A 27,503-nucleotide genomic window follows, 5' to 3' on the forward strand; every position below is an offset into this window, starting at 1 on the left:
TAATTTAATATATATTATAATCATATATATTTAAATTAAAATTTACTTGAAAATATTTACTTTTTAAATTATTATATATTTATTTAATGCACCATAAACTTGTTATTCTGAAATATAATGTAGAAATTAACATTAACTGAAATTTTCAAAACCCTAAGCATTTTCATTATAATCTCATTTTTGTATTTTCTAAATAATTGAAGCTTATACATAATTCAAAATAAACAGTAGTTATAAACCTGAGAATAATTAGTATTTCTTAATTACATTTATTCTGATTCACATTTACTTGTTCTTTATTTAAGCAGAATATATTTAGTATAATAACATATTTCTATATATTTTATACTTTACTCAAAACAGACTTATAAACACATTGGCTAATCCTTATGTATTTAACATGGCAGGATTTTATTAATAAAAAGACCTCAGGGATTTTTAATGCATTATTTCAACTGTGGAAGACATTCAACATTATCATCAAATTATAGGCATTAAAATTCTCATCTGCACATGATTATAGACTTTTTAATGCCTCCCATATTTCTAAACTCTAAGAAAATACAAACTAATCTCCATTTTAGCAACTTTGTATCTGATAAATAGAATGACTTAACATCCTAATGTAATATTCACAATTACTGGCAAAATATCAGCCAGATCTTGAGTTTATATGAAACTCACAGTGATAGTTTAGGCAAACAAATAAATAAATACATAGCAATATTCAAGAATAGTATGTGAAAATGTAACTAAACTTCCTCTAATAAATACGAAGTATCAGCATGTAAGAAAATGTAGCTGCTCTTGAAGGGTAACCATTACCGTCACCAATGTGTGAGACACCTGTCACAATGTTGCACATTGTCACATCAGAGCTGAAGAAACCCCTTCTCTGCACTTCATATTTCCATTATATTTAAAGTCTAATCTGTTTTATTTTTTTTTGTAAATATTTTATTTATCTTTAGAGGGGAAGGGAAGGAGAGAGGGAGAGAAACATCAATGTACGGTTGCCTTTCGTGCGTCCCCTGCTGGGAACTGGCCTGCAGGGAACTGGTCTGCAACCCAGGTATGTGCCCTGACTGGGAATCGAACTGCGACTGTCTGGTTCGCAGGCCCGCGCTCAATCCACTGAGCTACACCAGCCAGGGTAATCTGTTTTATATAATCACTGACAGATGTCATAAGAAAGATATTAAATAAGATGTAAATTGTTCATTAAGTGAATCAACATATAGAATAGCTCCTAAAGAAGTTGAGAGGTATATACTATGTTTATAAACCTAACAGCATTTTCTAACACAATACAGAAAAATGCACATGTTAGAACATGGAACTGCCCTCCATTGTGCTCTGATTTCCACATCTCTGTTTGCACGTCATCTGAATTAGGGAAACCATGCCTACAATCACAGAAAGCCACTGCCTCATTATTCAAATCATAGAATGAGCAATAAAACGACAAAAATGGTTAAAAGGGATGGATCTAGAAGGTTGAATAGATTTCTATCATGTGTCACCTGTATCCTATTTCACACACACAAAAAGAAATAATATTAACAATTAAGTATTATTTATATTCAGGTAAATAATCCCTTCCATAAAAACATCATCATCTCAATCATCTCATCAGTATCAACTCAAAATAGGCACTATGCTAGATATATTACATATATTATTTCATTAAATTGTGACAAAAGCCTTACATGCACCTAATATTCGTCCTACCTTATAGTGTTGGAGGCACAGAAGTTTAGTATTTGCTCAGGTTTGTACAAGTAATAAGGGGTAGACTTGGGTTTCAAATACAGACTAGGCTTCAAAGTAATTCATAGTCTAATAAACAGCTTGTACCAAAGAACATGGCACAGTAGTTAAAGGGTTAGGATAGTTAAATTGTGCAAAGGCACATTATGAAAGCTCTACATCAAAGCTAAAAAGTATACTTTTCCTCACTTATCAAAAGATATATATACACATATATATACACACACAGATATATATATGCACATAGATATATATAATTTCTAAAGACCTAAAAGAAGTTAAGATAGATGGGAAAATCTATGAAAAGTCATTCATAGCTTATTAGAAAGCAGTTATTTTAATAGCTATTGTATATTGGTAATATAAGCTATAAATTTTGAAAGGCCATTCTTAGATAATGTGTTATTGATTAACAAACAAAATTAATTCACTAAAAATAATGTAACTTAAATTATTAATTGAACTTAAAAGCTACTTTAAGGAAAACATTTCAACTTCAGCTACATTTTTTTCTTAAAATACGTTCTGAATAATTGTTGCTAAATCAGCCTTTGCCTAGGTAAGTAATCTAAAAGTTTTAGTACGTGTAAGCTTTGTAATTGTTCATTTAGGAAGATTTTAAAAGTTTATTAAGTATGAAATATAAATATTTCCCAAAATGTAACAGGTATTTGTTCTCTTATCCTTTAACAACATTTAAGTATTTAAGTTATGGGCTATTTTTACAACTTTATTGTATACACTGTAATGTTTATATAGCCTTCTCCACATGTTCTCTGTTACCATTCTTCTAGAGAAGAATTACCTGTGTCTTATTGATAACATCTCTACAAGACTTTAAAAATGTTTTCTAGCAGAAATGTAAAAGGGGTAATAAGAACATAAATCCATTTACATGTAGAAGAATAATAACCTAGACAGGATCTTTTCATTTAGAAGAGCATGACTATACTCTAACCAGAAAGTTATTAAGAATTAAATTTAGTAGTAAAAGAATGGAAGGAACAAGTTAGAAATCCCTTATCTTTTTTAATTTTCTCCCCATTTTCTTGACTTACTTTCAATAGTGGTGCATTTTCACTTTTCCTGCATAATTACTGAGTATGTAGTTCAGGACACAAGATGAGGGGTAGATTTTTAATATATGTAAGTTGGAATGTATAGGAATTATGATTGTTGCAAGCTCCAAATTTAAGTCTTCAAGGAGTCATTTAAACAACAGTTTGAACTATAGTTAATGCCAATGATTTTCCCCCTCTATAGTGAATAATAAATCCTACACATAAATAGTACCTTTTAAAACTAATTCAGATCCACGATATATTGAATTCTTCCATTCTGTTTCTCTTTAATATACTGGCATATTGAAGGTTTCATATGTATAATCACCATTCAGTGTCTCACTAAAGCAGTAATTTTTTTCTCCTAACTGTGACTAATGTGATTATAAAATGATTCAGTTAATTGTGTAATTAGTTCCCTTAGAGTAAAATATATTTCACAGGTAGAGGAAATTGTGTTATAGTATAGAGTTATCTTTACATAACCCATTGACTAGTAACCTACTGATTAGCTTAAAAACAAAAGAAAACCGCTTTCCCAGAGTTTACACAAAATTACCTTAATTCAAGATAAAATAATTTAAAACATAAGAATTAACTTTAAAGTATAGTCTCACACTAACTCAACCTTATAGAAGGGATTTACAATGTTATAGAAATACATAGAGGAATTACTATTACATATCAGAAGGCCAGATGGCTCACAGACTTGAGAAGTAAAGATATATACAGTTGTCTAAAGAAGACCAGTTTACAGGGGCACATTTTGGGAAGAAATATTCAGTGCCATACAGAGCAGACTATTAAAGACAATCCAGAATGCTCCTAAAGTAGACCATGGAAATGAGTTTTAGAAAGCCCCATAACCCCCACCAGATTCCCTAAATACAACCAAAACAATATTTAAATTAAGTAATTATGTTCTGCAAATGAAACTTCAAGACAAGTTCATCATGGCCTTAGTAACCCTTAAAAGCAAGCAATACTAGAGATCAAAACTAAGCAATGCTTTTAAAAGATAAATAAAATTGACAAACCTTTAGCAAGACTAAATAAAAAAGACTCAAATAAATATATTGTATTTTGCCAAGTCCCATGTAAAATGCTCACCCATGCTTTTGGCCCAAACTTTCAGGAAAACAAATCTTTTTAATTATTTAATTCAATTTTTAATTTACTTATATTTAGAAAGAAAACCAATCATCATATTCTGGGTTATTATTTTGCATACAGATATCACTATACCTTTCTAGAGTTACACTTTTAATGCATAAGCATAAATAAAAGAATTAAAACATTTATATAGATATGGAATTAGTACTGCCCATGTATAATGCACATCCTTACTGTTCCCTCCAAAATTTGGGCAAGAAAGTTCACACTATACACAGCAAAAATAGGGTAATCTAACATGAGAGAGAAGATATACATATTACAACTTACAGCACAGAAATACACAAGGTCATAAGAGACTACTATGAATAATTATACGCCAACAAATTGGATAATATGGAAATGATGAGTTGATTCCAAGGATCATGAAGAAACAGAAAATCTGAACAGACTAATATAAGCAGAATAAACAAGTAATCAACATCTTCCCAACACAGAAAAGGTCAGGACTAGATGGTTTCACTGGTGAATTCTACCCTGTATTTATAGAATGCCAATCCTTCTCAAAATCTTCTAAACAACTGAAGGGGATGGAACACTCCCAAATTAATTTTCCAAGCCCAGCATTATCCCAATACAAAAGTCATAATAGAGCACTACAAAAAAACTATGAACCAATATACCTGATGTACATAAATTCCAAAATTCTCATAAAATATTAGCAAACTGAATTCAACAATACACTAAAATCATGTACCATGATCAAATGGGATTTATCCCTGAGTTGTAAGGATGGTTCAACATAAGCAAATCAGTAAATGTGGTATCACAGTAACAAAATGAAACATAAGTCATATGATCATCTCAATAAATGCAAGAAATGATTCAACAAAGTTCAACATCCTTTCATGATAAAAACCTTCCACAAATTGCATATTTAAAAAACAAATCTTATATCATAAAGGCCATATACAAGACACCCACAGACAACAGCATACTAACAGTAAAAGGTTGGTAACTTTTCCTCTAAGCTCAGGAACGAGACAAGGGCGCCTGTCCACTAGCACCCATGCAGCACGGTACTGGCGGTCCCAGCTAGAGCACTTAGGCAAGACGAAGAAATAAAAGGCATCTCAATCAGAAAGGAAGAAGTACAACTGTCTTTATTTATAGATGTTCTAATCATACATACAGAAAATGCTAAAGATTCAATGAAAAACCTGCTGGAACTTAATCTAACTAATTCAGTAAAATTGCAGGATATGAAATCAACATAAATCAGTTGTTTCTAAGCACTAACAACAAAATATCTGAAAAAATAAAGAAGGGGATCCTATTCACAAGAGCATCAAAAAATTACTTTAGAAATAAATTTAAACAAAAGTGAAAAATCTGTATAATGAGAATGACAAGACATTGATAAAACACAATGAAGAAGACACAAATGGAAAAATACTCCCATTCTCATGAATCGGAACTGATTCTGTTCTAATGTCCAAACTGCCAAAAGCCGTGTGGAGGACTGTGCCAGGATGTGACCACTGCCTGACGTGCACAAGACTTGCCAGCTAGACTCTGGCCAGACCAGCGACTGCTTCCCTGAAAGCCCCTCAGAGATCGTCCGCTCCACTCCTCCGTTACACCCCACAGCAAGGTTTGTGCTGGTTCCTGGAACAAGCTGTGGCCCTGCCCTGGGGAAGCACGAAAGGCATCCTCCCCTGCGCTGAGGCAGGCCACGCCCCAGCGCCCATCCGTCCCACCCTGTTCTGTATAACACCTTTGCACCTACCATGAAGCACGGAGGAGGACATCCATGTCATCTTGCTGCTGCCCGAGACACACCTCACAAGTTCCCTTAATACACTCTTAATGCAATGGTGGAGTTGTCAGACCCTTGCTATAGTCTCTTGGCCCAGTGAAACGTATAGCACATATACAGATTCAGTGCAATCCCTATCAAAATTCCAATGACATTTTCCACAGAAAAAGAAAAAAAATCCTAAAATCTGTACTGAACCACGAAACACTCTAAATAGCCCAAGCAATCCTGAGAAAAAAGAATGAAGGCAGAGGCACCACTTTGCTAGTTTCAAACAATACTACAGAGCTGTAGTAACCAAAACAATAAGAACATAAAAATAGGCACACAGACAAATAGAACAGAATAGACAAACTAGAAATGAACTTCCACATAGACAGTCAACAGATATTTGACAAGAGTCAAGAATACTATGGGTCAATATATGATATTGGAAAAACTGGATAACCACATGCAGGAAAACGAAATTGGGTCCTTACCTCATACCATCTTCAAAAAATAAACTAGAAATAGATTAAAGTCTTAGACGTAAAACCTGAAAATATAAGACCTCTAAAAAAATAGGGGAAAATCCCCATATCTCTGGTCCTATCAATGATTTTTTTAATATGACACCAAAATCACAAGCAACAAAAGAAAAAAATCGACAATTGGGACATTAAACTAAAAATCTTCTGCACAGCAAAAGAGTCAACAAAATGAATGGGAGAAAATATTTGCAAACCACATATTTGATAACGGGTAAATGTCTGAATATATAGATATATACACACACGCACACATATATATACATATATACATAACCTCATAAGCTCAATAACAAAAAATGAACAATCTAACAAAAAATGAACAATCTAATTAAAAACAGGCAGAGAAACTGAATATTTGTCCAAAGAAATAAGATACAAATGGCCCACAGGTGCATGAAAGAATGCTCCACATAAGCCACTATATGATCCAGCAATCCCACTTCCAGATACATTTCAAAAGGACATAAAAACAGGATCTTGAAGAAATATCTGCACTTTTAAGTTCACTGCAGGATTAGTCACAGTGTCCAAGATACGGAAACAACCTAGGAATCTGTCAGTGGATGCACGCATAAACAAGACGTGGAATGCACACACACAATGGAATGGAATATTACTCAGCCATGAGAAAAGACATGCCGCTGTTTAAGATGACACAAATGGACCTTTACAGCATTACGCTAAGTGAAGTTAAGTCAGAAAAATAAAGCATAGGGTATGATATCACTTATATGTGGAGCCTTAAAAAAACCAAACTTAGAAACAGAGAGGAGAGTGGTTGTTAGTAGGGGCACAGGTGTGGGAGAATTGGGGAGGCATTGGTCAAAGTGTACAAACTTGCTAGAAAAAAAATTTTTAAGCATTAGTAAAAATGATAAATCAGTGTAGAGAGGAAAAATTCCCTATTTTTTCACTTTAGTTCTATTGTAAGACCTGAATTTGTTGGTCATGTTGTAGTTATTACATATTTTAATGCAACACCCAAAATAATATACTATGCAGAAATATATATTTGTCCTATATTTTTGTAGATTTTTATCACATGGCCTCACTAATGTAAGGTCTCACAAACATAAGCACTTAGGGAATGAATCAAAAAATCATTTTTAAGTATGACTTTGCACCTGAAAGAGAATGCTTATGCCATTAGAAGATAAAAATGTCCCTGATGACAATCACTATCATCATCACATGTATATCCTTAACTCTATTATTTCCTTTACTGTTCCGAATGCTTTCTTTGCTCCCTGAACTGGAGACCTCTGTGTGGATAAACAAACATTACTCAAATCAGAACAAGCACTACCTACTGGCAGCGACAGTCACCCACCACCACGGCTTATTTGGCCGAGACTCAGACTGAAGGCAGGTAAAGGAGTGGGGAAGCGTTATGGTGGCAAAAGGAGCAGGTCTGCCCTGATAGGAGATTGCGGGCATGGGGGGGAAGCTGGAAGCCGTCTGACAAGAAAAGGGGTCTACCACAAATACCATAAATCCATAAATTGAGTGATAATGAAGGAACAGTAAAATATTAATCTGAATACCACACACACACACACACACACACACACACACACACACACACACAAAGATGACCAGCCCTGGCCTGGTAGCTCAGTCAGTTGGAGCGTCATCCTGTACACCAGAAAGTTGCGAGATCAATCCCCAGAGAGGAGACAATTGATGAATGCTTCTCTCTCACATCAACGTTTTTCCCAACCCCACCCCCTTCCCTCTATTTTTGGTATACCAACAACACTCTAACCAACTGAGCCATAACAGCCAGGGCCTGACCAGTCATTTTTAATATAAAATTTTCTTTAATCATTACAGAAAATTTTAACTATCATCTTGATTGCGAAGCAAAGGCACTCAGATCAGATACAAGGAGATTCTTAAATGGGACTTAATTCTCTCCATTTTAAGAAGACTAAAAAATGTTTGAAGTTATACCAAGAAAAAATAAATAAGAAGGGCTTTTGGGAACAACTATAAAAAACACATGGACAAAACCAAGAAGGGGTGGGATCGTGGGAGGGAGGAGGGGATGGCTGGGGTTGGGGAGGGGTTGGGGGGAAAATGCAGACAACTGCACTTGAACAACAATAAAAAAAGTAAAAATAACAAATAAATAAATAAGTAAGTAAGAAATTATCTGGGACTTGTTTCTTTTGGACAGAGGTAATTTTAAGCAGAGAGCAAGCAGACATGGCCAGGCTTAAGTTGGGCTGCATGGCAGAGGGGTTCACTGAGCTGTCTCCGCCACTAAATAGGTGTACCCCTCAAGTAGTTATGTAACAGTTGAGACATCCACTTTCTACCTCTACACCAAGCGGCTCGTAGCATGTACACTCTAAACAACTTTCATAGTAAAATAATGATACCCTATGTGGTCCATGGATCTGAAGATCTGAGAGTTAAGTATAAATTAATGGCAGCAAAAACAAATATCATACCTTTGTATTATTCTTCATCTTTGTCTTACATTTGGTTTGTTCCCTGGCTTCACGAAGACCTTTCTGAGTAGGACCTTCTGGTTCACAGTCCTTTTCAGAGCCAGAAACAACTACAAGATAATACACTTATTCTTATTATGGGAGCCAAAGTCATGACACATTTATTTTTAACTAATAATATTACAGCCATCCCAAAACGTTGTGAGTGAAGTCTCAAATTCATTACCCAAAAATGCAGGTGGCATTACTGCAAGGTTAGTGAAATAGCATGGCAAGCCAGTCAGAAAGCACAGAAGCCAATTGAAAATTGGCTTCCATTATATCCAAATTCCTATTATCATGAAGTTACTTGTATTTATAAACAAAGTAGAAGAGGTCAAAGCAGAGCATGGTAAGCAATATCAAAATTTCCCAAGTGGAACTGGATAAGAAATAAGAAATTTTTTTAAAGAATATTGCATTAATAAAATATTATTCTCTATGCTTCTAAACATTGAGGAAAACAGGAAGAGAAACACAGGGTAATACTGCAATACAGTTGTAAAACTGGTCTCCACACTCTCTTGGACATAAAGAACAGTCCTAATGGAATCATCTGAGGGAAAAATAAAAAGGATAGGAAAATATTTCCTTTTTCCATCTTTCATGTACATATACATGTTTAAATACACATAATTTTCTCCTGTATTTCTAAACAGGAAGTTGATTCCAAATAAAAATAAGGTCATAACCCTTCATAAATGAAAGAAATAACTCAATGCTCTAAATTATAGCTCTAGATTTATAATAAAGAAAAGATAACAAACACACAAATATCAGGACGGTTTCACTGTGAAGGTTCTCAAAGAGCCCAGGTTACAAGGGCAGGGGGACATACGGGTGGTATTTAGTTTCTTCCTTTACCCAGTTAATCTTTCCTATTCAGTACCTGTTCCAGACAAAAGAGAAAATCCTCAAAATAGCCCCCACAATAAATACAAATAGAATGTTGTGTAACTTAGTTTTACAGGGAAGTTCCTGAAAGACTATCCAAATTGCCTGTCCTCACTCAATGGTGCTCCTAGTTACAGCACCTCAGCATCTGGGAAGTCCAAGTGCAGGGCAAAGGCAACAATTACAGCTTGTTTAGGTTAAAAAGAATTGTTTTCCTCCTCAATGACCAAGGGTGACAACCTAATAATGATAATAATAACCATGTATGCCTAACTGATCTTTATAACAGCCACCAGAATACAGCCTTAAAATTTCTTGAAATCCTGTCAATAATCCTGTGATGTTTACTACCTTTTATTTCTTTTATATACCAGGAGAATCTGTATAGTAATAACTACAGGGAAGAAAGGAGAAATGAAAGATTTTAGCAGGTAATTCTTGGAATACAAGCAGATCTCAGGTAGTAATAAGCAAAATATTATTAAGCACCACTTCATAAGCAAAATAAAATAAAAAGTAACAAACAAAAAATGGTAAGGATAAAAAAATGAAAGTCAAAAACCAAAAAGAATTTGGTTTATGATTATATGCAGTTGTTCCACAGGCAAATTACAAAAATTCACACTTTAATAATACTTTAGGGGTAAATATCAACATTTGGAAACAAAAAGTAAAAATAAACTGCAGAATGTATATGAAATTGGCAGACAAATAACATTTCTTATTTATCAATGTAGCAAGAATAAACATAATTTGCACTCTCCATCAGGTAAACATTACTTTTACTTACAGAAAGGTGTGTAGAAAAAATGAAAGTCTCAGACATTAAAGTCTGTGGCACATTCATAGTTAACTGCATATAAATTTCATAGACCACACAGCACTTCTTCATGTTTAGTAATATACTAGCAAAGTTCATGTCTCTATCATGAAAGCCTTACATTAATCATCTAATGCTTATTAGTCACAAGGCCTACAGTGTTAACTGGTGCTATACAGTTCCCTAAATGTTACTTGGGCACAATCAGCATCTCAAGGAAGGTATGATCCTTAAGAGAAATAAAGCAAATATTAAACAAACAAATATACACATTTTTGCTTCCAGAAACTTTATTTATTGTAATGCCAGTGCTAAATTTTACCTATGCAACTTCATGGATATACATATTCTACCAACATTAACTGAACATGTTCAGGTCCCCATGTTCATATATTCAAAAATATATGAATACAAAGTCTGTCCAGAGAAAAGACCAGCCATTGTTAATATAACAAGAAAGGTTTGAGTGACATCGATGTAACCAGGCAGCCAAGGGAGTGGACTGGAATGCTGCATGTGACTATTTCACTGTACCAGCCAGTGGGGGGCAACAGACCCCACTGAATGAGCATGTGTCCTGTGTGGCCATCGAATTCAAAATGACTGAATGAGTAGAGCAAGGAACCTGCATCAAATTTTGGGTTAAGTCTGAACATTCCTCTGCACAAACTCTTCAGATAATTCAGATAAGGCTGCAACTCTGGGCACCTGGTGATTGGCAGCTTCACCACCAGAGTGAGCCCACTCATGCTTGACTTCCTATGCAGAAATTTTTGGCAAAACATCAAGTCACCCAGGTGACTCGGCCCCCCCACATCCCAGATTTGGTGCCCTGTGACTTCTGGCTTTTCCCAGAACCAAAATCACCTTTGAAAGGGAAAAGATTTCAGATCATTGATGAGATTCTGAAAAATAAGACAAGGTAGCTGAATGTGACTAGAAAAACTCTGTGAGGTCCCAAGGTGCCTACTCTGAAGGTGACTAAGGCACCACTGTCCAATGTGCAATGTTTCTTGTGTCTTCTCAATAAGTGTCTCAATTTCACATATTACATGGCTGGAGACCTTCTGGACAGACCTTATACGTTCATGTAACAAATAAATATTTCAGCATCTCCAATATACCATTCCCTAACTTTCTTATAGATTATACACAGCTGAAAGGAGAATTATTTTACTGAAAAAAAGGTTTTTAAGAAATTAGCCCTAACTAGCCTGGAAAGATAACTAGAAAATATCTAACATGAGGACAGATGTAAGCTAACATGAGGAAATCTAACTGGAAATCGAGAATGTAATAAAGGTAAAGCAGACGAGGTTATATTTGAAATGTTAGTAAATCTTTCTAAACTAGACCATAAACTCCATATAGTTATTCAAAATTAGCATCTGGTGATACAATTTTGAGCAGCAACAAGATACCCAACTTCGAAAAAGCAGCTATTAATTGAACTAAAAACCTTAAGGAATACTTTACTATGCACAACATCCATTTCCTCGGTTAATGCCCCTGGAAGTTATCTTCCAGTTTTAAATCTCACCAAACATTTCCAGTTGCTAGCTGTTTGCTTTGAATTCACAATTCCCTATCATAAATTACAGGTTACATTAAAAAATACAATGATACATATCTTTACAACCTGCTTTTTTTGCATTCAAATTGCAACCTTATAGGAAATCAAAGTAATATAAATTAACTAACACAAACATAACAATCGAAACTGGCATGTTCATAAACTTTTTGAAAGTAAGCAATCTGCACAAAAAAGTTTTATCTTATAATATGTAATACTCAAGTGCTTTTTGTGTGGTTTCTTGTAAATATTTGATATATATTATTTTTATAACAATAAAAAATAGTACAAAATTGTGACTTCAAATATCTAGTAAATAACTCACTATTTCTCCTAGAATTTTTTCTATTATTCTATATGCCACATGAAAATAAATATAAAATTAAAAATGATTTCAGGTGAGATAGTTATGTGCTAAAGTATTGACAATGTTCTTTCTGGTGGTAGCAATTAAATGGATAACATTTTAAGTATATTTTACCATCTTAAAATTAGTACCTCACTCTGACTGTCCAAAAATATGACATGTTTAAATTCCTTTAATAATTATGCTCCAAATAAGTCCAATATGTCTAAATATTCTAAATTTGAATTAAATGACAATTAACTTTTCCTTTGCACAAAGTTCAGTCAACAATCAATTCATTTTCCCTGAACTACAGAGTGAACACAATTTTAATCTTAAAAATTTCTACTGCCTGAAGTAAATAGATAGATAAGTAACAGAAAGTAGATATTTTCAAAATTAATCTAAAATGAGCAAAGGAAGAGGGAAGGTGTTAACTATATGAAAATTACTGTGAAGGGCCCCAGTCTTTATGAGCAACAACCACTAAGCCAATACAGCCACTTCTCGAATCGCAATCCCTGGCTATCCCTAGCTAAGGAAGGACCCAAGCTGATCCAGCAGGCAGAGTGACGACAGATACTGAGATCACACAGTCAAATGCTGACACCAGAAGCTTAGGAAAGGTACTGCAAGTCCTGTGTCTAAAACTAGAGTGCGTTCTATAAGGAGCACGAAAACTATTCAGTGCAGGATTTAAGAAATTAATTTCATTCACATAATTAGAATTGTTCAACTAAAAGAAGCTATTTCTTATGTTGGATAGGAATGTATTCCCTCTGATCAAAAGCTATTTCAATATATCATCGATCAAAAAATATAATTAGAAACTTGATATGCAAAGTAACATAAATGTCATCTTAGAAAAACTTGTAATGTGTTCATTTTTCAATTATATTAAATACCAGGAGATGATTTCACAAAGGAGTTACCTAAACCATTAGTTTATTTTAATAGTGATGTCAAGAATAAACATATATAGTCATACACTATTACAGTAAAATGTAGCATGAGAGATAACTGATACAGCATCAACCAAATGCACAAAGTTCCTCAACCTTTAATACAAGGCCCACAGGCCAAATCACCCACCTCGTTGTATCCAGCCCAGCACCTTGTTTCTACCCGGCAAAAGCGCCGAGCTCCTTGCCCCTAGTTAAGGAGTAGTTACATTTATACAGTCCTAAAATTACATTCAGCCCTTTGAAGGGGACTGTGACGCTGATGTAGCCGGTGTAAATAAGTTTGACATCCTTTTGCAAAAGGCTTTAAGCCTTTTTTTTTATATTATTTCTCACTCACAATCTTTATTTATTTTGGGAGCTAGAGTTTCTAAGAGTATGACAATTTCATATTATCTTCTCATATTTATATCCAATTATATAAAGGTTACCTACATATGAAACATAATTGTTGATGTAAACAGACAGATAAGCAAATGCAGTAAGCAAAAAAATGTAGAAAATATTTTTTAATTAGAAGAGCAACATTTATTCTTATTTTTTAACTTGTAAAAGTGATGCATGATAAATATAGACCATACAAAAGAAAAGTCACAATTCCTCCACAATAACCATAACTGTTAACCCTTTGGGTACCTTTTTCTTTTTCAAGGCTAAGGTGTTTCATTTGGGTCTCTGATTAAAGATGTGGGTGTGAGTTGGGGAAATTGAGGAGATGTTGGTCAACAGGTACAAACTTAAAAGATGACCAGCCCTGGCTGGTATGGCTCAGTGGATTGAGAGCCGGCCTGTGAACCAAAGGGTTCCCAGTTAAATTCCCTGTCTTGGGCACACACCTGAGTTGTGGGCTGGGTCCCCAGTAGGGGGAGTGCAAAGGACAACCACAACTGATGTTTCCCTCCCTCCCTCTCTTTCTCCCTCCTTTCCTCTCTCTCTAAAAATAAACTTTAAAAATCTTTTAAAAAAGATAAGTTATTTTCTACATTTGTGTATAAAATATAGTTATTTTCTATATTTGTGTAAGAAAATATAGAAAATAATCTGTGTGTGATGTGTGTTTTACATATATTTAACAGACAACCCTCATAGTACATAAAATTTAATTGCTTAAAATTATATTAACATAATGAGTATTTTCTTACACATGACTTTTAAAGACTTTCTAGCATCGTATGATCAATTCCATTTAAACATGCACTTGTGGTCAGAGGTTAACCTTGCTTGCATTGTTCTGTTACTATGGATACAACTGCAATAAACGTCCATGTGCACAGGCTCTGTTGGAGTCGCTGAGCATAACTGATATTTCTTTAACATAGAATGTTGGGAAAGAAACTACTGAACCAAAGCGAAGCAAAACATTTTAAATACAGCAATGCTACATATTTCTTTTAAGCCTTAATTAATTAATTAGAGAACACAGTGAATAGACATCTGGAAATAACACAATAGTATGTTTATTAAGAAAATTTACCATTTCAAAGTCCTTCTACTATTTAGAGTTTTCCATCATTCTTTTTTAAAATCAATTTTATTAAGGTATAATTTACATACAACAAAAGGCATACTTTTAAAGTGTAGAGTTCAGTCATTTTCTTTTAAAGACATTAAGAAGAGAAAAACTTAATCTTCAGATTAACCAGAATTTAGCATTTCTAATCTCTGTATTCTGTTCTGTAAATATGAGCTTCCTTCTGGCATTTTCTTTCAGTGCAAAGAAAATCCTTTAGTATTCGCTGCACTTCACAATTACTTGCAACAAAATCTCTCAGCCCTAATATTTGCATTTCACCCTAATATTTGAAGAATATTTTATTGTATATAAAATCTGATTTATAATTTTGCCACATTTTAAAGCTATCATTTCACTATTCCTAGTTTTCACTATTTCTCATGTGAGATCAGCCTTGGTTTGTATTGTTCTCCTATGTAACTTCTTTTCTCCCTTGCTGCTTTCAAGATTTTCTCAGGGGAGAGCAATGGAAAAAGGCAGGATGACTGGAACTGAACAGCAATAAATATATAAACAAAGATAGAATTCAAAACAACAACAAAAAAGATTTTCTCATTTAAATTTTCAACAGTTTAAATATGATGCAGCTAGGCATGATTTTCTTTAGATGTTTATAGTCAGATGCTTTTTCTTCTGATATGTAAATTGATGCTTTACATCAATCTTGGAAAATTTTAGGTCATCTTTTATTTAAGTATTTTTATGTCCTATTCTCATTCTTTTCTCCTTTGGGACTCTAATCACATATATGTTTCTATATTTCTGAGACTATAAGATGCACTGGACCATAAGATGCACCTAGATTTTAGAGGAGGAAAATAGAAAAAAAATTTTGAAGCAAAATATGTGGTAAAATATTTAGTAACCTGTGACCCCGCTCCACCGCTGCCAATTTGGGGGGGAAAGTGTGTCTTATAGTCCAAAAGATATGGTACTTCATTTCCTCCTATTTCTTTTTTACAACAGGTTATTTTGATTAATCTCATAAAATTCACCGATACTTTGGTCATATGCAATCTGTTGAGAAGTATAAACTTTCATTGTAGTTACTGTATATTTCAGTACTAGAATTTCTATTTCCTTTTTGTTGCCATTTGTCTGTCATGATTCCCTATTTCTTCACTTATTGACGTCATTTTTCCTATAAGTCCTTGATCATATTCAAAATAGCCTGCTTAGTATTTTTATTTGCTAAATCTAACACCTGAGCCATATCAGTGTGGGTCTCCATTTATTGCTTTTTGTCTTAATTTTTGGTTATATTTTTCACATTTCTATACCATATCTAAAACATTTTAATTATATACAAGACAATATAGTTGAGAGATTATAAAGCAAACAGACAACTATCTATCTGAAGGGTATTAATGTTTGTTCTAGCACAGTTTAATTTTTTTGTAAAAAAAGAAAGGAGCTATTTAATTAAAAGTTATAGATGTTTAGAAAAATGATGGAATTCTATCATTAAATCTCACTCCCTTTAGAAACAAAGACACACCCACAAACACACAGTCCTGCTGTCCCCAGTGTGCCGGTCTGGCCAGCCTCAGAGCATGTCGGTCAGAAGCACTGCCGTCCAGAAGGAAAAAAGAGGAGTCCGCAGCTCACTTCTCCAGGCTCCTCCCAGTCATCCCAGTCATCTGTGCTTGGCTGGCCAGTCTCCCCAGTTCCCAGCACCATCAGCTGTGTCACCACGATCTCCAGTTCTTAATCCCAAACCGCATGGAACCTCCTCAGGACCGGCTGGCGAGAGTCCTTTTATCCCTTTTCTTCTCTAATGGCCCCTCAGTGTCCCCCATTGTCCCCATCCCACATGGCAGCCTGCCTTTTTGTGTCACACAGTTTAAGGTTTTGATCACCTTGAATTTCAAGGCTTAATTTTATGCTTTGTTATGGTGGATCCATGGAAATCTCTAAATATTTCCCAAGGCTCTCACTTGCCAAGATTCAAACTCTAAACTCTAGTTCTTCTAGGAATTTGGTATAAGCTTTGTTTTGGTTTTACAAGGTGGACACAGGATGCTGAATGTTAATACGGTGTTACCAGGGCATTAAAGAGGTCTCTCCATCCAGGCGTGGCTGCAAGTCCAATGTCTTCCATCACTGCTTGACCTCTAGCATCTCTGGTGTCCTCTTACTCCTATAGCATCTTTTCTGACAGGTCTCACGTAGTCTTGCATATGTAGCCCAGCCATCAATTAAGGACTCAAAGTAAACTCCTTCACAAACTAGACTCTCTCTCTTCACAAACTGGACTCTTTGAGGACTCTCTTATCCGGTGTCCTTTTCCAACAGATTCTAATTGCTTCCACAGCTTGCCTTTTCAGTTCTTGTAGGAGTGACACGATCTTCTTAATCTTCATTTCCGTGAAGCTTAGACTGGAAAACTCCCAAGGCACAAAGTCATAGTGATGATGAAGCTCAACTTCCTTGTCACTCGCCTCCTGTGACTTGCGCTATTTTCCACTGTCCAACATTACACACACACACACACACACACACACACACACACTATACCCACACCCATATACACATATATTCCACTGCATCATATATATATAGTCTAGTTTCAGAGTTTTGGTTTTTTTATGAGGAGAAGACTAGTCTTACACCAGGTACTCTATCACAGCCAGAAATCTTCCTGTTATGGTTTACTTAGATTTTTTGCTAAAATTAACCCATATAGTATCACATCTGTACTTCCTCTTGATCTTTTCATTAACATTTTAATTTGTAAAATAGTTACCACACCATTTATTCACTTTTAAATAGCTCTAGAATTCTGAGCCCTGGTAAGGTTGTGAAATCACCAACTAATATTAAATTATAGTTTTATTACAGTTTACTTTTACCTCTAATTTTAGAAGCTTGGTAACTATGCCCTGGTTCCATATGCTTTAATTTTGTTTCAGGTCCAGGACTCTAAAAAATAAAATCCAAAGACATAAAGTTATAAACTAAGTGACTCAGAAAGTTTAAAAATGTAGTATATTAAGTATTGGTTGCAAAATATTTAAAAAATATATTAATCTCTCTTGAATTAAGTCCTATGTATTGAAAAATTTTAAACACAAATGGCAAAAAAAGATAATTATTAACTTTAAACTAAATTCTGCAGGCAAGTACCACGTGCTATGGGTAAGCATTTGAAACATTTATTTCACAGCATTGTTCCCTGAATCAAGAATACTCACTGCACATTTTGAATGATGATCATTCAGATCTTTACTTTGGGAGAGGTTTCTCCTCTGTTCAAACTGCTTCACAACTTAATTCATCGTTATGTCCATAAAAGATGAGGTAGTTATTAGTTAGGAAGTAAAATATGAAGAGACTACTGACTGTTACTCCCAAAACTGTTAGCTCATTTTCCACCCACAGAGGCTCCTTGTTTTATTAAACATATATTGTAATTAAGAACACTTGTTAGTTTGGTGGCATATCATTCCCTGTATATTCTGAACAATAGACTTAAATTTAAAATTCAACCTAAAAAGTTATCTCATCCTTCACTGTATATGATTATGCCAACACAAATACCATGTGTTTAATTATGTGCAGATACAAAAATTTTTCTTTTGCTGAGCAGCAACATTTATTTATTAATAGAAAATAGATAATAAGTTGGAATGTATAGACTGGTGCTCATGAATGCCTGTTTAAAAAAGAGTGAAAAATTCATATCTATTCTTGGATGCCAAATGCACTATAAAATTTTTAAATACACCTCTTATTTAAAGTAGTGTAGAATTTACATGAGAGTCAAAAGCAGAGTCCAGATTCCCTGCGCACCTTGCACCCTGTTCCCCTCACTCACATCATGTGTTACTGTGGAGCTTTTGTCACCAGTAGTGAAATGATGTTGGGACAGTACTATTAACATAAGTCCATGTTTCATTCTGATTTCATTAATATCTTCCAAATCCTTTTTTCTGTTCCAGGATCCCATGAATACTGGCCAGGTAACATTTCACAGGATGTCCATAAACGTGGGTTTGTCTGATGTTTTATCAAGGTTTGACTATAGTTACGGGTTTGGGAGAGGAATGCCCCCAAGGAGAGATGCCATTAGCACATCACATCAAGGGCACGTGCTATTGACAGGACTAAACACTCATGACACTAACTTTGATCACCTTCCTGCAGTACTATTTGCCGGGTCTCACCAGTGTATAGTTACTTTTTTCCCCAGTTCCACTGTACTTTGGAAGCAAGTCAGTAAGTGTGGCCACATTTAACAGTTGAAGGATTAAGCTCCACCTCCTCAAGGGAATGATTATCTACACATGTCACTGGAATTCTCTGAGGAGGTATTTTTCATCTCCCTTTTATTCTTTTATCTCCCATTCATTTATATCATTATGAACATTTACTTTATACTGCGAGTTACAATTCAATACTGTATTATTTATTTTCTTGCTCAAACTGTTCCAAATTTGACCAAGGCAAGCTCTTTCAGGCTGATTCCTACCTGACTCCATTGGTTTGTGTTTGACGGCTTTTAGAGCTCACACTCCGATTTCCCTTTGTGTCCCACGTCTGGGCAAGCTCCCTCCTTCAGCACTGGTGGAAGACTGAAACCTCACAAGCCCCTCTTTGCACAGGAGAACTCTCACCCTGGCCTCAGATCCTAACCACAGTAAAACCCCCAAGGAGCCTCCTTTCCTGGTCTCTCAGCCATTGCAAACCTGCATGACGGGCCTGTGCTGTCTTCCCTAGAGAACCCAAGTATCTAGTAAAAACTGCATTCTTACCCTCCTTAGTGTGTCTGCGTCATCAGGCTCAACACTCAAAACGAATCTGGTTGGTACTCCATCTAACTCTGTAGTTGCCCAAAACAAATCCTTCACATACCTCGTTTTTTGTTTTTCTGTTCTTTTCTCTTTTCCTCCCAACCCCCTCCCCTTCTTTCCTCTTTTGCTCACAAGTCGAACATTTCCCAACTTCCTACCATAACTAGATGCTCTAAACACTTCAGATTTACCCTATATTTTCCTGCCCAGCCTACAATCAGCTGCTTCTGCAAGAAGCCCTATTTCATCTTATTAAAGAATGCTATTAGAAACCAATACCTGATCATAGGATTTACTCATTGTTGTTGGAGTGTAATTACTTCTACATCTTCTCAGAAGACACACCTAAGAATATATATTTATACATATTTTAGAATAGCTCCTGAATTAGAGCCCTGTGGCCCCATAATGATAAAATACAATTTATTAAACATACATGTTAACAAATGAAAATTTTTTATTTCAAATATGGTGCTCTAAATCAGAATGTTGGACATTTGTCAAACTTAAATTATAGATTTTTCTAAAAAATTTAAATACATTTCAAAGTTGCTATGCTGTTTATTATCTATCAAAATAATCTGAAAACACAGATTTTTCTCATCTCACAGTATATACAAACATCTCACAGTATACTTTCAGTCTTTCATATATAAACTAAATAGCATTTGAAATATTAAAATTCTAATCCTTTTTCATACAAGATATTTGAGAGGTCTATATGTTTACAGAAAAGCATAATAAACTCAATGTTCATTAAAATAAGGTTTTTAAGGAAGCAAGGCTGAGGAAGCCAGAGAGAGAACACAATATACTTCATATTATTCTAGTCCATGTCATAAAAGTTGTGTTAGAAGTGAATGAATCCTCAGAGCATAACTATATCAAAACACTGAGACATAATAAAAATAAGCATGAAAATTGGTATCTTCCATTTTGGACCATAGAGAAACTTTTCAAATACTTTAATATATTTTCACTTTACATTTCAATATATTTTCAGAGTAAATTTATTCCACAGATTTATGATGCACTAATAGATTCAAGTTAAAAGGCTAATCCATGGCTGCATACCCAGGGTATACCTGGTAAAAATTACTCAGAAAATAAACAGGACAGGGTTTGTTCAGCTTATTAAATGGTAGCCTCAGCGTGTTCTCCAAAGACTGACCTGATCCACCTGAGGCTATATTCTCCGTCCCAGTTTAGACAATGTGCTAATTGATCCTAGGGTTAGACCAGTGTAGAGAACATCTAACAGTCACTCTGGCCACTCAGAACCTGGATTTAGTGACTTGTGAGTCTTCCATCTTTCACTGTGTATGTTAGATGCCACAATCCTTTTTCATAACTAGGATTCTAAGAATATTCTAGAGGCTCCATCAATAACATGTATCCATTTTGGATAGTCAACAAAAATTCTGGTGATATGAGGAACTATGCGCAATACGGAATTCACCCTGAGAATGGCAGTGGCCACATCCCGTCTCCACCAACAGCCATAAAGCAGAGCTAAAGGAGCACCTGAGTGCCCAGTCTTAGCACTGGCCACAGTGAAACCCAGGTAGCAGAAACGACATCACCACTCCAATCTGACTTTCCAGAACTATAACGAATCTAGCATCTTGAACAGCAGAATCGATAAAGAGAGAAAAGATATTTATAAATCCTAACAGCACCTTTTTAGATAATAAACTTTTAAATTTTCCTCATTAGGATTATCCAAATGGATGTTTTAGGATAAAAATGGAAGATATTAATAATGGCCCTTCAATAACAGGTATAAATCAAAATGGTCTAGGACAACTGAGGCTGTCCAGAGATGCCCAGTGACGCAGAAGAGGACAGAAAGATATCCAATCCAATAGAACAAAGAAATACACAGGGTTCTGTCCCTGAGAAGGAGAAAAAGCATGAGGTCAGATATGAATGACCTGATTCACCTCTCAAGCTAGAAATCTAAATGGGGCTAGCTAGAAGCAAAGGGCACATAAAGCCAGATAGCTCAGGAAGACTATACTTGCTCTTAGCTTTTCATGGAATCGCCTAGGAAAATCGACACCCCGTTAAAGAGACTGTGTTGGATAAACATCATATTCTCCAGGTGGAATTTGAAAATTGACTGCAGGAGGTGTATCAATGTAGATATATGTTAGGTGGTTTCTAAACTGCCCATGATTGTGTTTGCAATGTAGGGAAATCAGAAGCCACACAATGTCTCAATAGTGTATGTGAAAATGTTAACATCTGAAGCAATGAACCAGAACAAGAATGAGAGTCAGGACAGTGAGGCCACAGATGTTAAGGATCTCACAGGTGCTACAGCAGAGAGGTCTTGTATTCCACAAGGCACGTTAAGTTCACAGTCAAAAGAATTATCCAGAACCATGTACCTTAACACTAGGAATATGGCCAAACCAGTTACACGTCATTAGAAAGAAAGTGAAGGCTGAAAGGACAGCATGTAGACTTCAGGTCATATGGATACAAAAGTGCCCCTTGTATCAGTGCACAAGTGCGTCTTGGAAAGAATGTGGAGAAAAGGATGCCACCTGAAGATAGAAAATTAACACTGATACTAAACAGTCAGTTATTGTAACATGCTATGTTAGTCAGAGACTGTTGTAACCCAGAAAGATCTGAACAATCTTTAATAACAGGCTGTGTCTTCTTTTGCCTTCAATAGAGGTAGTGGTTCAAGAACAAAATAAGTTGCAGATAATAAAAGCAAAATCCTTTGAACATCTGAATGGCAGTGTATAAAACTCAACCCTGCCTCATACAAACAGTGATATTAATTTTTTAAACGTTTTCATCTTAGATAAATGTCAACTATAAGGCAAGTTATTCGTCTGTTTAATAGGTGAGAAAACACACTTATGTGTAAAATAACCTGAAGGTTCACGTGGCTCCTTCCACCCCCGGTCCGTAGCCCCTTTAACTAGACACCACTGAGGGGCAATGTGAAACACAAAGACTGTATGTGCCCTAAATGTGTTCTCAACATGGCCTTTGATCTAGCACAGAAATTCCCCTCGTGTTAGAGACAGGAGAACTGAGTGGCAGACCCAGTGCTGGACAGGTTGCAGATGTGGAAATCAACAATGTGGAGGGGAGTGCAGGCACTGGCCAGCACGGATGCCTGGAAGGCCCTGATACTCTTGAATTGTGAAACGCAGTCCAAGTGGTCTGCCGGAGATGCCAAAGTATACATGGTCATTTGGGAATGTACGGCCAGGTCACTGGTGAATTCCTTCTTGGAGAAGGACAACAGGAACATAAGCATGAGACCAGGAGGAGAAGGAGAACAGGATGGGCAGCGAAAGCTTCAGCTGGCCACAGGGCAACAAGAAGTAGGAACAAACTGAATCTAGAGCACAGGAAACCAAGAGGTGGAGTACTGGCTCTTACTAGGAGGCTGGGGAGCAGGTTAGATAAAAAGGAGAGAGGAGATCAATCACTGAAGGTGTGACCTGAAACGCCATAAACATGTAAATTACTGTTAAACTCATTTTATGCAACAGTACTAATAATACAATTCTAACATTCAAGAGAACAAAATTAAAATTCAAACACAAAGACTCACGAATGATGTTTTCCATTTCAGTTGGCTAAACTTTACATTCAATAAAAGACCAAATATACTTGGTTAAGGCATGTCTTAATAAAATAAAATATTTAAAATTGATAAAATTATTTTTCTGAATATTTCCAAATACATCTTTTTTACAACATGAAAAGTAGTGAAAACTTTAAAAATTTATCTCAGAAACAAAACCAGTATCTATACTTTTCTTATAAAAAATAAAAGGTTAAAAATAATTTTGAGGTATCTGATTGTTTACCTTCTTGGTCGCTTTGTCTCTTTCCAAGGAGGCCATCATTTTCTGCTTCAGTAAAGTTTGATGCTTCTCAAGTAACACCCTTAGAGTTGGTTCATAAGATGCATAATGTAACTTCAACCTATGAAAAATAAAGGGCATCTTAAAGGGTAATTCAGTTAAATCAGTGATTTCCATTTAACATCTGAACATTTTATTTCTTCTGGCTTTTTTTGCATCAGAATAAAAAATGAATAACCATATAAAGGTCAACACAACAGAGCCAAGAAGTGCAAAAAGTATTATACAGTATACAACTTCCCTGCAACCTAAGTACATGTTAAAAAGTCATAATTCTCTATATTTAAATATGCACTCAAAAGATCACTGAAAGAGGAAAAAATGACTCCTTTAATGAATTAAGAAATAATTTTTAAGTAGACAAGGATTACAAACAAAAGATGACTAAACAGAAAGTGTCATTCACATCAAAATAAGCTAAAGGATGTTCTTGAATGCAAGTTTGATAAACCTCATATTAAGAAAACAAGGTATAAAAATATTTTGACATCTCATAGAATAAGTGACTAAACTTATGATATAAACACCTCTAAGAATCTGTCTTATTTCAAATGAAAACAACAACTAAAAAAATAAAAAGGAAAGAACAAATGAAGGAAAGGAGAACAAGGGGGTGGAGGAGCATGGGCAAGGGGTGCTGAGAAAGAAAAAACTTATCGAAAATAACTAAATAAAATTTAAAAAAAAAAAAATGTTTTTAAAATAGTTTTTTACTTTTTTATTGAAGTGTAACTTACATGGAATAAAATGTACAGATCTTAAACATCACAGTTTAGAGTTCTCATAAATATGCATGCCCAGAGCAGTGTCATGGATGAGACATGAGACAAATTCACACAGACTACCGAGTCCTGTGGAGGAAAGGGGACCGTGTGGCTACTCCCTCAAGGGGGGAGGGCCTCAGAGTGGCCTGGCCACCCTGTCAAGGGAAGAAAGTGCTGACCCTTGCCTAAACAGGCTTTTATTGGGTTTCAATTTGTCTAGGAATACAGGTACAGCTCATTAATCATTGTCAGGCAGTAAGGATCAAACAGTAGATCGCATACAAAAAACTATTAGGGCTTCTTCTGAGTCAGGGTCTATCAGCTAAAAGGCTACAAAACTTTGGGAAACAAACTCATTTCCTGCTTGGGCCTTTATTATTTAACTAAGAGCATTCTTAGCAAAGCAGACTTCACAGGATTTTACATATCCTTTCTCAGGCCTGATTACCCAGGGAGTTTGCCCTTTCCAGCTCAGGCTCTCTAAAAATAAATAAATAAAATCATTTGTAAAATAAGCATGCCCAGATAGTGTACATTGTTACTAAAATACAGAGCATTTCTAGTATCTGTGGAGATTCTAGAACTTCATATAGTTGGAATCATAGAATATGTTCTCTTGAAACTGGCTTCTTTCATTCAGTATAATGTTTTTCACATTCTTCCACATTGCTGTACCTATCATTAATTCATTCATTTTTATTTTAAGTAGTATTTCCCTGTATATATAATCCAAAATATATTAATGCAATATTCTGCTGATGAAGAACAGATTGTTTTCAGTTTGAGGATATTATAAATAAAATTGATATGAACATTCTTATACCAGTCACATAAGATATGTTTTGGTTATAGAGCTTTATTTCTTTTAGAACAAAATACATAGATGAATTCCTGGGTTGTAATTTATACTACAACTTGCCAATGGTTAGTCAATTGAAAGTTTTTCAATTCCATTATCAATTTTTTCAGTTTTATTATATTGTAAAACAACCAATATATGAGTTTGTTGATTGTTTCTCTTATGCTTGTCCCTTTGTTAATTTGTTACAAATTTTTATTTTTATTATTTCATGTCTTTTTCTTTGTATTTAATTTATTTTCTGGGGTTTTTTTTGAGCTTATAAGGTACAAGATTAGATTGCTGGTTTAAAATTTTCTTCTTTTCTAATACTAGCATTTAAAGTTATCAATTTCACTTGAAGTGCTGTTTTGGCTTCATCTGAAAAATTTTTAAATTCTGTATTTTCAATCAGTCAGTTCAAAATATTTTCTTATGTCCTTCTTTTGACTCATAGGTTACTCAGAAATGTGACTCAGAAATTTCCAGGTGATTGGAAACTTTCCAGAGAGCTTTACATCATCAAATTTTAATTTAATTGTTTTAAATCAGAGAATATATTTTACATGACATCAATTCTTTGAAATTAATAGCCTTATTTTATGGCTCAGCATCAGACCTATTTTGGTGAACATTCCATGTGCACTTGCAAAGTCCAACATAGAATTCAAGGAAGGTCAATTACGCTCAATTAACATGTCTTGTTCTATAGGCTTAGAGAATTGTTTGCCTATTTTTCTAATTGCTAAAAAAGGAGTGTTAAAATCTCCAGTTGTAAATGTGGAAATATTTATTTTTTCCTTTCCATTTTATCATGATTTGCTCCATATATTTTGAAACTCTTATACAGCTATTAGATTCATGCATTCGTCTTCCTGATGAACTGACTCTTTTCTGATTATTTATATGAAAATACCTCTTTTTCTGTGGTTCTCAGGATGCCCCTGAGGATATTAGTTCCGTAGCCCCTATTCTAAGGACCTGTGGGCTGGCCCTTCTTCCCTAGAAAATGCTGCCTTAGACACCTCTTCGCCAGGGAGTGGAAGATCTCTCCCTGGAGCTCCTCCTACTTCCTCTTCTCCTGACCGCCAAGCTAATGGTCTGACAAGGGAAGAAAGAGACTATATATCCAAACTGCTCCAAGAAGTAATCAGCGCACACTAACAGGAACCAGCAGGGTACCCCAAAGAGTGAACTTTGATGTGCTTGAAAAAAAGGGCTGTACACTAAGACTGGATAAACAATCATGAATTGACCTTGAACCGCTTCCTTAAAACACTGAATTTTACATGTCTTGGAGCAAGAACTCCAGTGAATGAGGGGAACTCACTCCTGGAGCACCTCATAGAAACAGGAAAAGTGACAGTCAGCCCTCAGCGAGGTGGAAATGGCCGAGCTCCCATGGAAGACAGGAGAGTACAGGACAGCAAGAGCCTAAACTTACTCATCTTTGTATGACAAATGCATAGTATAGACTTTGGCACATGGTATATACTCAATAAATATTAAATAAATTTACCTGAAACCTTCTGCCATAACCAGGTTGCTAAAACACTAATTAAATAGTTCTTTAATAAATGTGGGAGTTGGGGGTATACAAGGCAGAGAAGAGCAATGGGGAAAAGGCAGGACAACTGGGACAGAACAATAAATTAAATAAATAAATGAATGAATAAGCAAACAGATATGCCAACAAATATTAGCAGCTTACCCTTTAAGATCATTAATTAGTTTGTTTCTTTCTTGGACTATTCGCTTGTGATGCATTCGATGAAAATCTCGTTCTTTCTGAGTTTTAAGCAGATCTTCTCTAGCCTTGCTGAAAAGTACAATAATAACTTTAAACACCACTGCTAGTTCCTTTTAAAAAATTGTCTAGTCATCAGTTAAAATCCAGTATTGAGCAATTCAAAAGAAAATGAAAAAACAAAGATTCCATTATAATTCTCATTGAAGGATCCCAAACAACATAATGTATATTAGGATGGGGGGGGGGGTGAGTGGGCCAAACCCTACCTGTAATTTCAAAAATAGCATTCATTCACATTTTATTTAGGTAAAGTAAAAGTGAAGATATGCTGCCAAAATAACATAATCTATCTACTTACAAAAAGAATGTGTTTATAAAATTAAAATACATATAAAACAGGATAATTCAAAACAATTACAAGGAAAAGACTTCATAAAATTTAATTCTGAACTTGCTTGAATACATAATTAAAAGAGTGTGCTGACTTATTTAGTTCTGATAATTGTGAAAAAGTAAGCATGTAAGTTCTGAAAAACCAAGATTTTATTCTGGTAATACAT

At 35.0% G+C, this 27,503-nt stretch overlaps 1 protein-coding gene across 1 annotated transcript in view; it reads right to left on the minus strand.

The window, feature by feature from the left end:
• Positions 1 to 27,503, minus strand: part of SPAG16 (sperm associated antigen 16) — a 752,806-nt gene that overhangs the window by 688,949 nt on the left and 36,354 nt on the right. Inside the window, exons 6-9 of the mRNA XM_053672035.1 lie at positions 26,905 to 27,012; positions 23,535 to 23,652; positions 17,749 to 17,818; positions 8,750 to 8,859 (exon numbers count right to left, since the gene is read on the minus strand). Coding sequence (XP_053528010.1) covers positions 8,750 to 8,859; positions 17,749 to 17,818; positions 23,535 to 23,652; positions 26,905 to 27,012 — 406 coding nt within the window. The remainder of the gene's footprint in view (positions 1 to 8,749; positions 8,860 to 17,748; positions 17,819 to 23,534; positions 23,653 to 26,904; positions 27,013 to 27,503) is intronic.

Source organism: Artibeus jamaicensis, unplaced genomic scaffold, assembly GCF_021234435.1.
Source record: "Artibeus jamaicensis isolate MK-2021 breed Jamaican fruit bat unplaced genomic scaffold, CSHL_Jam_final contig_1015, whole genome shotgun sequence".
Classification (NCBI taxonomy): domain Eukaryota; kingdom Metazoa; phylum Chordata; class Mammalia; order Chiroptera; family Phyllostomidae; genus Artibeus; species Artibeus jamaicensis.